Source organism: Limulus polyphemus, unplaced genomic scaffold, assembly GCF_000517525.1.
Source record: "Limulus polyphemus unplaced genomic scaffold, Limulus_polyphemus-2.1.2 Scaffold1337, whole genome shotgun sequence".
Classification (NCBI taxonomy): domain Eukaryota; kingdom Metazoa; phylum Arthropoda; class Merostomata; order Xiphosura; family Limulidae; genus Limulus; species Limulus polyphemus.
This window is the reverse complement of record NW_013666947.1, coordinates 264,720-278,106: the sequence shown is the minus strand read 5'-3', so window position 1 is coordinate 278,106 and position 13,387 is coordinate 264,720. Positions and strand designations below refer to the sequence as shown.

Below are 13,387 nucleotides of genomic sequence, written 5' to 3'. Positions count from 1 at the left end.
GACTAGAGGGAACGCAGCTAGTCATCACCACTCACCGCCAACTCTTGGGCTACTCTTTTACCAACGAATAGTGGGATTGACCGTCACATTATAACGCCCCCACGGCTGAAAGGGCGAGCATGTTTGGTAGGACGGGGATTCGAACCCGCGACCCTCAGATTGCGAGTCGAGTGTCCTAACCACCTGGCCATGCCGGGCCACCAAATTTGAATAGAGTAGTGTACGAAATAAATGCCTGTTAATAATTTACTTTGAAAACGTATTACTGGTATTTTGCCTTAAAGAAGGAATAAGATGTGCTTATATTTTACATTTTATTTTTCCTTGTGCAGGTTTTATTTTATCAGTATTTTGTAAAATAGATCACTTTGTCATTAGGGCTGAATTAAAAGTATAGATGTTTTCATAATAAAACGTTATTGACAAAAAGCACACTTATTTATTTATTTACCCATTTATTTATTTCAATATATATACAGCTGTAAAAGACGTAAGTTTTTTATTTCCAAATTAAAAAGGTTATTTTGAAATTACGAATATTTCAAAATGATCAAGATAGAGTTCTTAAATTTTATAATCACCCATTCTTCCGATAAATAACAAGGTAAATGGTTTTCAATGAACTTAAAAACAATTTCAAAATTTATATTTTTGAGAAAAAACGGTTCTTATGATAGCGATCATATATGTATAAATGACTTTTAAATCTAATATTTGATAAACATAACGAATTATTATAATTACTTTTGACTCAAAATTTTACAACTGCTTACAAGTTCCGGGTATTTTATCAACTAAGCAAAAATACAGTGTAGTATTTATATGCAACTTTGTTTTCGTTTCACAACTACAGAGAACATTGAAACTATAGATTGGAGACATTTAAAGACACACTGAGTTATATATAGAACAAATTACTTACAGTTGTAACACGATTAGCAAGAAATATAAGTGTTAGCAGGTGCGTAATATATGCGTTAAAGTTATCGAAAATCAATATATACTTTTCATTATTTTGAGAAAATATAACAAATATACTTTTCATTATTTTGAGAAAGTATAACAAATATACTTTAACACTAACCATTTTCAAACTTAAGAATTAATAAGTTAGGTAAAAGATAAAATTAAGGTGAAAAACATAGAAAATATTTATTTTTCTGTTAACATTCCAATCTTCGTACTTGAGCAAAGTACACCAACCAATATCAGACGCAGTGCCTTCTTGATTTTAAAGCAGCCATTATACAGATAAATTAATTCTGTAAACACCTTCGCCAATTTAAATAAAAATTTATCTTAAAATTTTAGGTTTGACAATAATTATAAAAATTAAGAATAATTTAACTTCTTAAAAATAATTTTTTAAAGCTGATATTTAACCATACATATTTTAAAAGTATTTATATAAAACTGCGGTTCATTCAGATGTTTTCATAAGTTAGGTCTTTGAAGTTCATTTGCATGCTCGCTATTAACATTGAAAGTATTTGGTAGCTCTAAGTTTTCTTCTTTATTTGACATTTTTGTGTTTGCTGACTGCCGGTTTTTTCCCTCTGTAGATTTTGAATCATCTCCTGAATATATCTTATGTCTTTCGAAACCCTTGTCAGAAAGTTGAAATACAGTTTTTGGAGCAGCCAAATATTCTATTTTATCGTCAGTTTCAAATGCGACGTTGTCATACTCCTCATTGACAGAGTAATGGACTGAACTAGACTGTTCACCAGGTGGTAAGCTTTTCCGTCTGCTTTTTTCTACATTTGTGTCAAACTCCGGGTCTTTCTCAGTAGACAAAACGATATTTTCTTGTCGCTTTAAATCATTATTACTACATCTCCAAGTAGCCACTCTTTCTTCTTCTAGATCTCTGTAAACAATTGAATCATTTGAAGACAACCTGTTAGTTAGGGGTTTTGAACCTTTTCCAACTGAACCCACGATTGAAACCTTGTCATTTGGATTAATGAAGAAAGGGTTGCTAATTTTACTTGCGACCGTATCTTTGTGTTTTGTTTTAGAACAACAATATTCTGAGAGCGATAATAATACCGGTAAAAGCAAAAGCCCATGCAATGCACCAAACAATATGACTAAGAACATCGTCTTAAAGAAGGTTTTAAAAATATACGAGGGTGCAAAAGCAAGAGACAATATACCAAGAATTGTTGATATACTCCCTTGTAGAATTGGAGTCCCCAGTGAGTATAGAGCTGTCCGAATACGATCATTTGGCGATTCATTCTTTACAGATATGTATGAATAAGAAATGTGAGCAGAAAAATCTACTGAAAACCCAATACACATGATAAGATTAATCATTGATATTGAATCGAGATTTACATCCCAAAGTGTCATGTACCCAATTACTCCAATTTCTATCGAGATAATTGAAAAGGCTACCCACACAGCACAGCTGATGCTTGGTATAAAAAAAAGGGAGATGACCATCATAACAGCAGCTGCTACACTGATTGCCTGAATAGATGTTTCTCGCACCAATATAAACTGGTCCCAGAAAAGGAAATACTGGTTAAACACGGTCACCTTGAATGGATAACTGTCTGCAATTTCACGCAGTTTAATTAGCATATTTTTTTCTTGATTGGCATCAAGAATGTTCTCAGATTGAACCAGAAATCTTGAAGCTATAATAGCCGTTCCTAGTTTATTGTAGACGATATCCTGTTTGAAGCGTTTTGTCAAAGGTAACCTTGGGAAAATATCTTTTAGTCCTATTATAAAATCTCTAGGATTGCTCATGTTTAGACCTGATAATAAACCACTTGTTCTTCCATCATTTTGAAACGACAAATAAGCCCGTAACCAAGATTCTGTTAAAGAAAAATTGGATATGTAATCAGAATCTTCAAAAGCCTTTAACATACTTTCTATTATTTCTTGCATTTTAGCATTGGAATAGTCGATCTCTCCTTCGACAACTATTTGGATACGATAGGGGTACTTACGGAAATATTTGTCATCTAGCGCATAAAATGAGACTGAGTAAGAATCAAAGCGGGACAGTTTATGCCGCTCTAACCCTTCTCTAACCATAGTGCAGCCCCACAATCCTACAGCAAGATATCCCATAAAGATGAAAATTATTATAAATTTAACAGGAAATCTAGTCAAAAGACCACCAACTTCGTCACGAAAAAAGGACATCAAAGCATTATCAGAGTTGTCGTCTACGTTTTCTGGATCTTCCTCATTGATACCACCAGTGCAGCAAATTCGAAACCAAAACCCTCTGTTTTCTACGAAATAAAAAAAATAATATCATAGGTACATACAATAAAGCTTTAAGCTTTAATACAAATGAAGAAGAGAGTATTGTGCGATCACTATGTTTTCTGCAGACAAGATAACGTCTCACAGTAACTAATAAATTATAGTTAAAAAAAAAAAGAGCTTGTCGCACTTGTGTGAGGTTAGTGAAAGTAGTTGAAACACACACACACACACACACATTGGGGAAACTTTACTATTTTCATCTAAAACTTTGGTGTACATAATTTGTGCGTAACTAGATAAAGTATTATTGTATACATTTTTCTCATCAGTTCAACGGTAATTAAAGAACAACCAAGATTTACTATATTTAAATCTGTATGCACAATTTAAGACACAATTAGTCTTATCAATTTTATAATTATTAATAGCATTTGATCAAAGCGAACTATTTACATAGATCAAAACCGAAAATTAACTAAATAATTAGAAAAGTTTATTCATAATTATACAACATCATAGAACAAAAAATTATAACGATCAGAAAGCAATGATTCATTATTTTAGTGCCCTTGATATTTTTGGACTTTTAATGGTAATGATAAATTGTAAGGCGCAATTCTAATAGCATTAAACTGTGCCCATACAACATCTAGAATATTTGAATAATTTAAGTATTGATATAAGGTTGCCATATATCTGTTAGCAATAATTAATTTATAATATTTATTGGAACATTCTATATATTAGCCAGCATGTACTGATTTTGTAACATATCAAAGTTTTAGCAGAAAAAAGTTAAACAATCAGAAATCATTCAATAATAAAAAAAGCTGAGCTCTGAGATAAATTTCATGGCTTCTACTATAATAAAAGATATAATTTTGCCATAAATGTTTAAGTAAACTAGTTATTATTCAAAACATTATGATTATTTTTAAATGAGTTGAACATTGAACAAATAACTTTGCAGTGATAATTTTAAGTATGGTAGTATTTAATAGTAGAGATTGACAAGGATTCCATCTTATCGAATTCCTAAGCCAAGAACTGACCATTCAAACATTGGTTATGATATATTAAGTCGTCAAGAAATTAATGAAAAAAACCTAAACAACTTGTATATCAAAACATTTATTAAAAAATGATGATGCTTTTCCATTTTACAATCAGGTTGTTAATGCCCTGATTAAAGAAATCACTTGGCTTTGAAGCAAAAAACATGTCGATGTCCTCTTTAACACCTTCCACATTTGCATATGTTTTCCTATTAAGATGGTGCTACAGCGAACGAAAAAGATGGTAACCTGATGGTGCCATATCTGGAGAATATGGTGGGTGGAGAGAACTTCCCAACCCAACTCCATAATCTTGTGTTGCGTCAAACGTGCCACATGTGGACGTACATTGTCGTGGAGAAGAAGAACACCTTTCCGATTGACTAGAGAAGGGGTTTCTGATGAAGGGCTTGATTTAAACGTTCCAGTTGCTGACTATAGATCTCTGCATTGACAGTTCGTTGTGGATTGAGGAGTTTGAAATGAATTACTCCTTTGATGTCCCACCAAATGCAAAGCAGCACTTTCTGCAGATGGAGTCCAGGTTTTGGGGTCGGGAGTGGTTTTTGTTTAGGACTGAGCCATTATTTTTGGCGTTTAATATTAGCATAGAGAATCCATTTTTCATCACCGGTGACAATTCTATCCAAAAATGGTTCATGTGCATTACGCACCAGAAGAGACGAAGCAATGTTCGCACGTTGGAAATGATGATTATCGGAGAGTTCGTGAGTCACTCAAACACCTTCTTTATGGAGTTTTCCCATATTTCTTAGATGTTTACGTATTATTTCATGAGAGATATGCAATTTCAGGGCCATTTCACGAGCGTGTTGCTTTGGGTTAGACTCAACAAGCGTCTTCAGAGCATTAATATCAATTCCAACATGTCGGCCCCTGCCATCACCGTTTTCAAGGCTAAAGTCACCTGAACGAAATTTGCTGAACCATCGTTGACACTTGCAAACGTTTAAAACATTTCCATAAACTTCTTTGATATTCTTTATGCATTGTTTCCCTTTTTGTATTCAAACAGCATTACATGCCGAATGTGTGTGTCTCGTCGTGTACCATCACCATTATGTAGGCTACACTAACGTGACATTTAAGAGGTTCAATTAACTACTATATGTGATGTACGTTTTTTGGGGGATGGTTAATGAATGTGTTCCAAAACGTGATATTAATTTCTTGACGACCTAATATTATGATGTTATATTCTAATAATATGCTAGAAAGGTTGCTAACGGTTCAGATATAACAATTCAAAAATTTCTAAAACAGCAACTTTTTCGTATATTACCTATGTATGTGATCACGTCAGCGGGGCTAGTACCTAGATGGCTCAGACTATTGCTACAAGATTTCTCCAGCTTACGTGACTGGTCTGTGGGCACTCGCTTTTGATATTTCAATAAAAATCCATATATAATATAAATGGTAAACAAATAATTCACATACTTAAATATCTTTTCAACCCAGTGGATGGCGCTATATATGTATGGATAAACGCGTGACAGTTTCTAAAGATGAAGTATATACTTTATAAAGGTATAACATAAAAAAGTAAAAACAAGAGTATTAAAAAATTATGAATCTTACAAAATGAAGTAGGGATCGTGCTAAAAAAAAGTAATAAAACAAGAATTAAAACCACAATCACAAATTTATAAAATCTAATCCCTACTTTAGCAGCTTTATACTTTATACACTTATCTGTAGGCCAAAGTGAGGATTAAATTTTATAAATTTGTGATTGCGGTTTTAATTATTGTAAAAATTATAGGTATCAAGGATATGGCTATGCTGAAAGTTTATAGATGTTGTGTCCACTCTATGGACATATAAAAACTAAACAGATATATAGGGGGAAAAATTAAAATTTTAACACAATGTAGGGTCGCTGGATATTCGTAGAATTGGTATATGAAGTATCTAAAACAAAGCAAATGCTGCAATAAAAATACATAAACAAGTAAAGTGATACCAGTTTGGTAGAGTTTAAAATATTTTGAATCTCTACTTTGGTTGGCATTGTGATCTGTATAGCTAAATGAAGCTGTCTAAATCAGTTCTATTTTTTTTTCTATAGTGTCAAGACCTGGTTATTGTTAATTGCATATTTTATTGTTTGGAATTAAAATGAGTAAAAGGATTTAATCATTGCGGAAACACAGCGTAAACTTATATATTTTTGGAAAATTTTTCAGGATTTTAATTTACATTGCAGAACACACAAGTCGACTCTTATGATGGGCTTGATATGCCCATCGTTGAAATTTAGATTTTACGAGTATGATTAACTTTTGAAATATCATGAAACTCTTTAGAGCATTTTTAATTGCGTAACACAAGAAATCTATCATCAATTTTCAAATTTTGGTAAGAATTGTATATTGCCCCCCAGTGGCACAGCGGTATGTCTGCGGACTTATAACGCTAGAATCCGGGTTTCGATACCCGTGGAGGGCAAAGCAAAGATAGCCCATTATGTAGCTTTGTGCTTAATTACAAACAAACTGAAACTGAATTGTATAGCACAGTCAGTTCAATTTTTTAAAAAATATTACTTGTTTTTCGTTGATGACTTCATTTAAAAAAAAGTGTACTGTTAATTTGTTTAAATTACAATGAGAACAAAAATCGTTCCAGTATTTAGCGTTCATTTCTTACAGTAAGATATCTACATATCAGAAATCCTTACCAGTAAATGTAAACTAACATTCATTTCAGAAGTCTTCACCAATGAAAGTAAACCTAACATTCATTTCTTACAGTCAAATATCAATATTTCAGAAATCCTCACCAATGAACGTAAACCTAACGTTCATTTCTTACAGTTAAATATCTATATTTCAGAAATCCTCATTAATGAACGTAAACCTGACTATGAAAACATATTTAAATATCAACTATTTAAATGGGGTAACCACATATTTTCTACTTACTGCATATGGCCACTACAAACCTTTAACTTGCAATCTTTTTACCATATACAAGTAATTATAAATACACTGTCTCAAGGTATTTTAAAAATTGATTTGTTATGTTGAACTTAAAAAAGCGATTTTACATGAGATACACACACACACACACACACACACACACACGCGCGCACATATATATATATATATATATTGAAATTCCATTATTTTTACTTTTGATACTAATAAATATATTTGAATGATAATAAAATTGACGTGAAGTAATCCTATTACTCAATGCCATTTGCTTTATTACATTATCAAAAAATGCTACATTTTAAGAATAAAATTAATATACTTACTGGCTAAAGATTTTGGTGTAGTAGGAATGCAAACCATTCCGTGGAGGTTACGTTTCTCAGCATATCCACTAACAGCCAAACAGCTTCCAAAGAAGGTGATGTGCCAGATATATGTGAATAGCACAGCTATAGCAGTGTAAATGCAGAAGATCTGAACAGAAGGAAAAGGAGTGATGACCCCAACCAAGAAAGAAATGAAGTTGGTCAAAGTCGTTATTGTAATAGAGACAGCTGCTTCTGCATATGTTTCACCCATTCTGTCTTCTACAGAATTTTTCGGATTAGTGCGCCGCCATGCAGCTAGTAGTATGAATCCCCTGTTTACAAAATGAGAGATTATTACTCTCGCTATCTTTAACATGTTTCATGCTACAATACTTATTTCTAATAAACATAAATCATTAATAGCTTTTTTTATAATTTAAACGATAACACACTCGATCAGCTGAAATGTAGGATAAAGCTAATTAGTAGCTTGTTATAAAAATTACTGATTAATAACTACAGTGATGTTATTATGAAGACTACTAACCATGACAATGATTGGCTATATAGTCACAACAAACTTACCCGCAGCATGGCTCTGGAGTTTGTAATGAACTTGCACAAACTTAACTGTAGATTAGCTTAACCAAATAATCACCTCACCTTATTCCATGAATGTAAAGAACATAAGGTAGTTTTAAAATATTTAAAGTTAAATTACCTATCAACACCAAACAATGTCAAAGACTAGCTCCAAAACCAAATAAGGCTATTCAATGATGAGGAACCCACTTTGAAACTAATAATGCTTGGAGACGGCCCATTCAAGCCGTCTTCAAGCATTACTAATAAGGCTATACTCCAATTTAGGACCAAATATCACCATATAAATAAACACAAGATACAGAATAGCATTAATGATTTATGTTGACGTTAGATGATACAACATGCAACACATACTTTATCATGATACGTACAGCTATTCAAACTTCATATGAACACACATATGCTCAAATACTAAAAACTTTCCCTTGGCTCAGCGGTAAGTCTGTGGGCTAAAAACACTACAAACCTGATTTAAATACTCGTGATTGGCACAGCAGAGATAGCCCATTATGTAGCTTTAAGTTTAGCAACAACAAAAGGAAAAACTAGCATTAAAGAAATTTGTATATAGAAAATAAATTAACTCATCATTTCTAAAAACAAGAATCCTACCAGCATTATAGACACACCTAATTGCACTCAAACAAACATAAATAAATAACCATTAATAAAATCTGAAGAAAATGCACTAAAAAGGACTAAACTTCGCTTTAACACATAAAAAATACTCATCTTAGACATAGCTACCACAACAAACACTTAAAGCCTACTAGAAAGCCCCCCAGTGGCACAGCGGTATGTCTTTGGACTTACAGTGCTAGAAACCGGGTTTCGATACCCGTGGTGGGCAGAGCACAGATAGCCCATTGTGTAGCTTTGTGCTTAACTTCAATAAACAAACAAAAACAAACAAACTATTAGAAAAATAATATTAAAGTCAAGGGTCTAGAAAGCCATAAAGTGCAAGACTCACTATTATACCAACCTATCATAAGAAATTACCCTAAAAAATTTGAAAGAAGACAACACCATAGCATTTATACCATCATACAAAAAGAATGTCACTTTAATCATGAATAAAGGAGAATACTTCATCAAACTCCAAACTCTAAATGTAGATGGCCACTGTAAGAACTGCTAACACAGAGAAGAAAATGAATTAACTTTTGGAGATACACCAGAAAGAACTTGGAACTGAAACAAACAATTAACAGTATACGACAATATCACCCCACAAGTCTGTGGCTTATTTAAAATTTGACAAACAAACCCATAAAGTCACTAAGTTTCTTTTGTTGCTTGTCAACACATTCGTCAAACAACGACCTCAGGTTTGTCAATAGCCTTGCATTTGCTTCTGGCTATGGTGCAGTGGATACACTGCTGCAAATATTGAGTAATTCCACTTTGTTCATTATGTCTACGAACATTTCAGCATCCAATTGGATAACCAATTATCCATAATTACAAAGCAACATCGGAACTTCATCCCTTGTTAAACAGATCACCACTTGAGCTAATTTTGCTTGCTTTCTGGACAAGAAACTGCTCATTTCATTTGCAGGTTCTGCCACATTATACTTCATTTGGATTAAACCAAGGAAAGGGTGGCATGCTATTCATGGTTATTCGTCAAACAGCCCTGCACAATCCAAAGTATCATGTTGTTGTTATTGATGTTGTGGCAAACCTTTCAACCCTGAAAGGTTCCTAATCCCATGGATCATAGTCTTCACATATAAGTGTCTGTTTTCTTATTTGTCAAGAAGACAACTCTGACTGGTGGAAATCATCCACCAGTGGTATGTTCAGCCTCTATGTCACTAATTGATGTTGGTCTAGACCAGAGCTGGGGCTTGTGTGCTCTGATAGCGAGAGTCTAGGAGTTTGATAGATATCTTCCAATGTACTCTCAAATTCACCAGGTACCATTCCACTTCAACAACCCTCATTCATCTGTGCTTCCCTTCTACTGAGATCAATCCTTAGGGTTACTATTTGCTCAAGTGGCCTGGGTGTGTAAGATGAGAGCAAATCTCCTTGAGTCAGTGGTTGGAGGTTGATCGACGTCATAGACTTTCAGCAGCATGGGTGAAAGTTCCATGTCCAGGGGAAGATTTTTCCTAATTTCGACATCTCTCTCATACAACCATCTCTCTGCTAAACTTTTCCAATTGGTCACGGGTATTCCGGAAAATACCATTCCAATAACAAGAAGTGTTCCTTTAAGCTCTTTTCACTACAATAGATCAAGCAAGGGCTAGTATGCATCTTATCAGTACAGGAACTCTGTAATAAATCCTGATATTACAGGGCCCCAAATTCCCTGCCTATCTAATTGTGGTATTTTCAGGTGAAAACTGATTTCCTGACAGGTACTAGATAGTTAGATCCACTAATAACAGTGAATTCACTCAGAAAATAAGTAGAGTAGTCTGTGTTTGATAACTTGACTGAGTTTTCCTAATGTATGTTAAATAATGAGACAGAACAAGTTTAACTATATAAACACAATTTTTATAATAAAACAAACAAAACGACATTTTTGCATGCTTACTCGTTCACACATAAGAGCAATAGCTATACCTGGATTGTAATTAGTTCCACAGCTTTTTTCTCTCGTAATAGTCATTTGTTGACATATTCTATCGATTTCCAATTAGGACTACGCTTGTAGATTAAAAAAAGAAAGAAATGAACTAAGAAAAGAGGCCTGAATTCAATAAGTAAACTCAAATTTTTTGTCCAGTTAACAAAGTTACCTCGTGACCTTTGTTTTTTTCACAGCATACGTTGGTTGTAACAAAGAAACAGTGTAGAGTCTGCCAGCAAAGGCTGTCGCAGTAGCTACTCCTATAAATCCGAATCATATATGTTACTGCAATATCCTCTCTGGCAAAATAGACACTGCCTACGAAAATAACAAAACAACAAAAACAAAGCAACTGGAACAACGCAATTTTAACAACTTTCTAGAACACGTATTTATGCTCAAACTGCATAAAAACTAAATGATTTTTTTTTAAATTCCTAGATAATTAAAGTAGATAGAAAATCCAACAACAAAAATTTGAATTTGGGAGCATAACCAAAATACAAGACTTGTATCTATCTATCTGCAATGGTCACCTAGTTTAGAGAAGAAGAGTATACAACACATTGGAATAACAGGCGATGAATAGCACATGAGAAACACAAAGATAAAAAACAGCCTTCTACATCTATCAAACTGATACCACACTCAGTCAACCTAGCACAGAAGTCAGCAAAATCTAGATAATCTTGTTAAAAATATTCAAATTGTTAGATGATTCAAGCCATAAAGGACAGACTTCCACTGAAAAGATTCATGATTGAATCACGGCCACTACCAACACAGAAGATTACAAGTCGAAACGTAGTATAAAACAAATTTATAGTTACTATCTAGTTATTGTTACGTCTCCGTTCGTTAGTTAATTTTCCGTAAATTCGTTCTGAAGAAACTTTAGCGACACAAGTCCTTTCTTAAATAAAACTGGTCTATTCTTTCAGAATACAACTTTACGATACACTTAATTTCAACAGTCGCTCTGTAACAAACGCTATAATTCTCAACGGACTTCTCACGTGCTTAACAATATTCTCTCTGACTGCAGTTCAATTACTCATTACACTGTTGTCCCGTCACGTTGTGAACGTCTTATATATACAAGACTAACACATATCTAGTAAATGCTAGGGCATTCTTGAAAGAACAGGATATTTCTAGAAAGGAGGTGGCGTGATACTAGTCACGTGACCTCGCTGACGCAACATTAATAAAAGTTACTAATTATAATTAAGGTGATCGTAGAGGATGTTAACCGTGAGAAAAATGAATGTCCGATCGCCATAACTTTACTGTAAGTATACTTAATTTTAATTAATTTTTATCGATTTTTATTATTATTCACAAACCATGCTTAGCAAGAATAATTGAATTTTTCTGTTTGTAACATAAAATAGCTGAATCAAAAGAAACCCGATAATCCACCATGCGCTTTTCGAAGGCAAACTTTTCTTCATTAACTCGATACAGTAAAATCAGTGACTGAATGCTACATTTTTTCTATAAAATTTATTACATTTTTGTTATTTATCGCAATAAGATAATCGAAATATCAAATGCTAATATTGTTTCAATGATTTCTAAACAATTATAAGACATTTATGTCTGATAATTTATTTAAAATTCTAGTTAAAATGTTGACCCCTTAAGCATATATTTTCTTGAACATGTTGTATCACGTTAACGAAAACCAAAACCACCCAATGTATAACATAATAATATCGAGCAGGCAGAAGCTGTGGAGAAAGTTGATGAATGGAGATTTCGTGAAAAGTTGGGACTATACATAATACAGTGCTTTTGATAAATTTACTTGTAAAAGGCAATAGCATAGTAAACGGTAAGAAAAGTACTGTCGCTAAATGTATATAATATAAATAAGTTATGAAATACTAGCATATAGTAATAACTAAATAATAGTAAAAGTAATTAATTAAGAAAGCTATCGCACTGCTCTTACTCTTAGTACTAAGTAAGTCTCTTAGCTGTCACTGCTATCACTAGTATTCTTACTAGTACTAGTAGTAGTGACACTATTGCAACTGTTAGTATCAGTACTAGGGTGACACCAAGAATGGAAGGGAGAAGTTAAGATATTTTAACTTTATCTTGAGAAAATCAGGTTTAGAGGAGATCTTTACTTAAGACTTAAGTTTAGAAGATTAGCCAGGAGAAAACTAGGATAAATTAAATGTCTGTGATTTCTTTGGGCCATATTCTGAAGGTAATAAAAATTAAGATGAGAAGACAAGTTTAAGATTTGGAAAAAGCTCTAGTTAAGGCCGTTTTATTTTTCTAATAGGATGGTTAACTTATGGAATGAGTTGCCATTGGAAGTGATAAAAGCCTGCACATTACAGGCTTTTTTTTAGAAATGAACTGAAAAAAAAGTCAGTTTTTTATTAACTCTTTCAATAAGGGGTCAGTCAATGTGACGATCTCATAACTATTTTGTGCTTGTTATAGTTTTCATGCTATAACTTTTAAATTATTAAGTGAATGTTAACGAAATTTGGCAGATTATCAGTAAATGTTACAATACTCTCATACACAAAATATATAATTTTTTATTAAGTTGTAAGGTTTGTAAAGCAGTGTTTCTCTCACACCTTTTTTTTCTTTTCACAT

At 33.0% G+C, this 13,387-nt stretch overlaps 1 protein-coding gene across 1 annotated transcript in view; it reads right to left on the bottom strand.

The window, feature by feature from the left end:
• Positions 1 to 491: 491 nt before the first annotated feature.
• The window catches only part of LOC106463153 (patched domain-containing protein 3-like), a 43,197-nt gene continuing 30,301 nt past the window's right edge, over positions 492 to 13,387 (bottom strand). Inside the window, exons 3-4 of the mRNA XM_022390584.1 lie at positions 7,579 to 7,885; positions 492 to 3,260 (exon numbers count right to left, since the gene is read on the bottom strand). Of these exons, the coding sequence (XP_022246292.1) occupies positions 1,435 to 3,260; positions 7,579 to 7,885 (2,133 nt within the window). The 3' untranslated portion in view covers positions 492 to 1,434. The remainder of the gene's footprint in view (positions 3,261 to 7,578; positions 7,886 to 13,387) is intronic.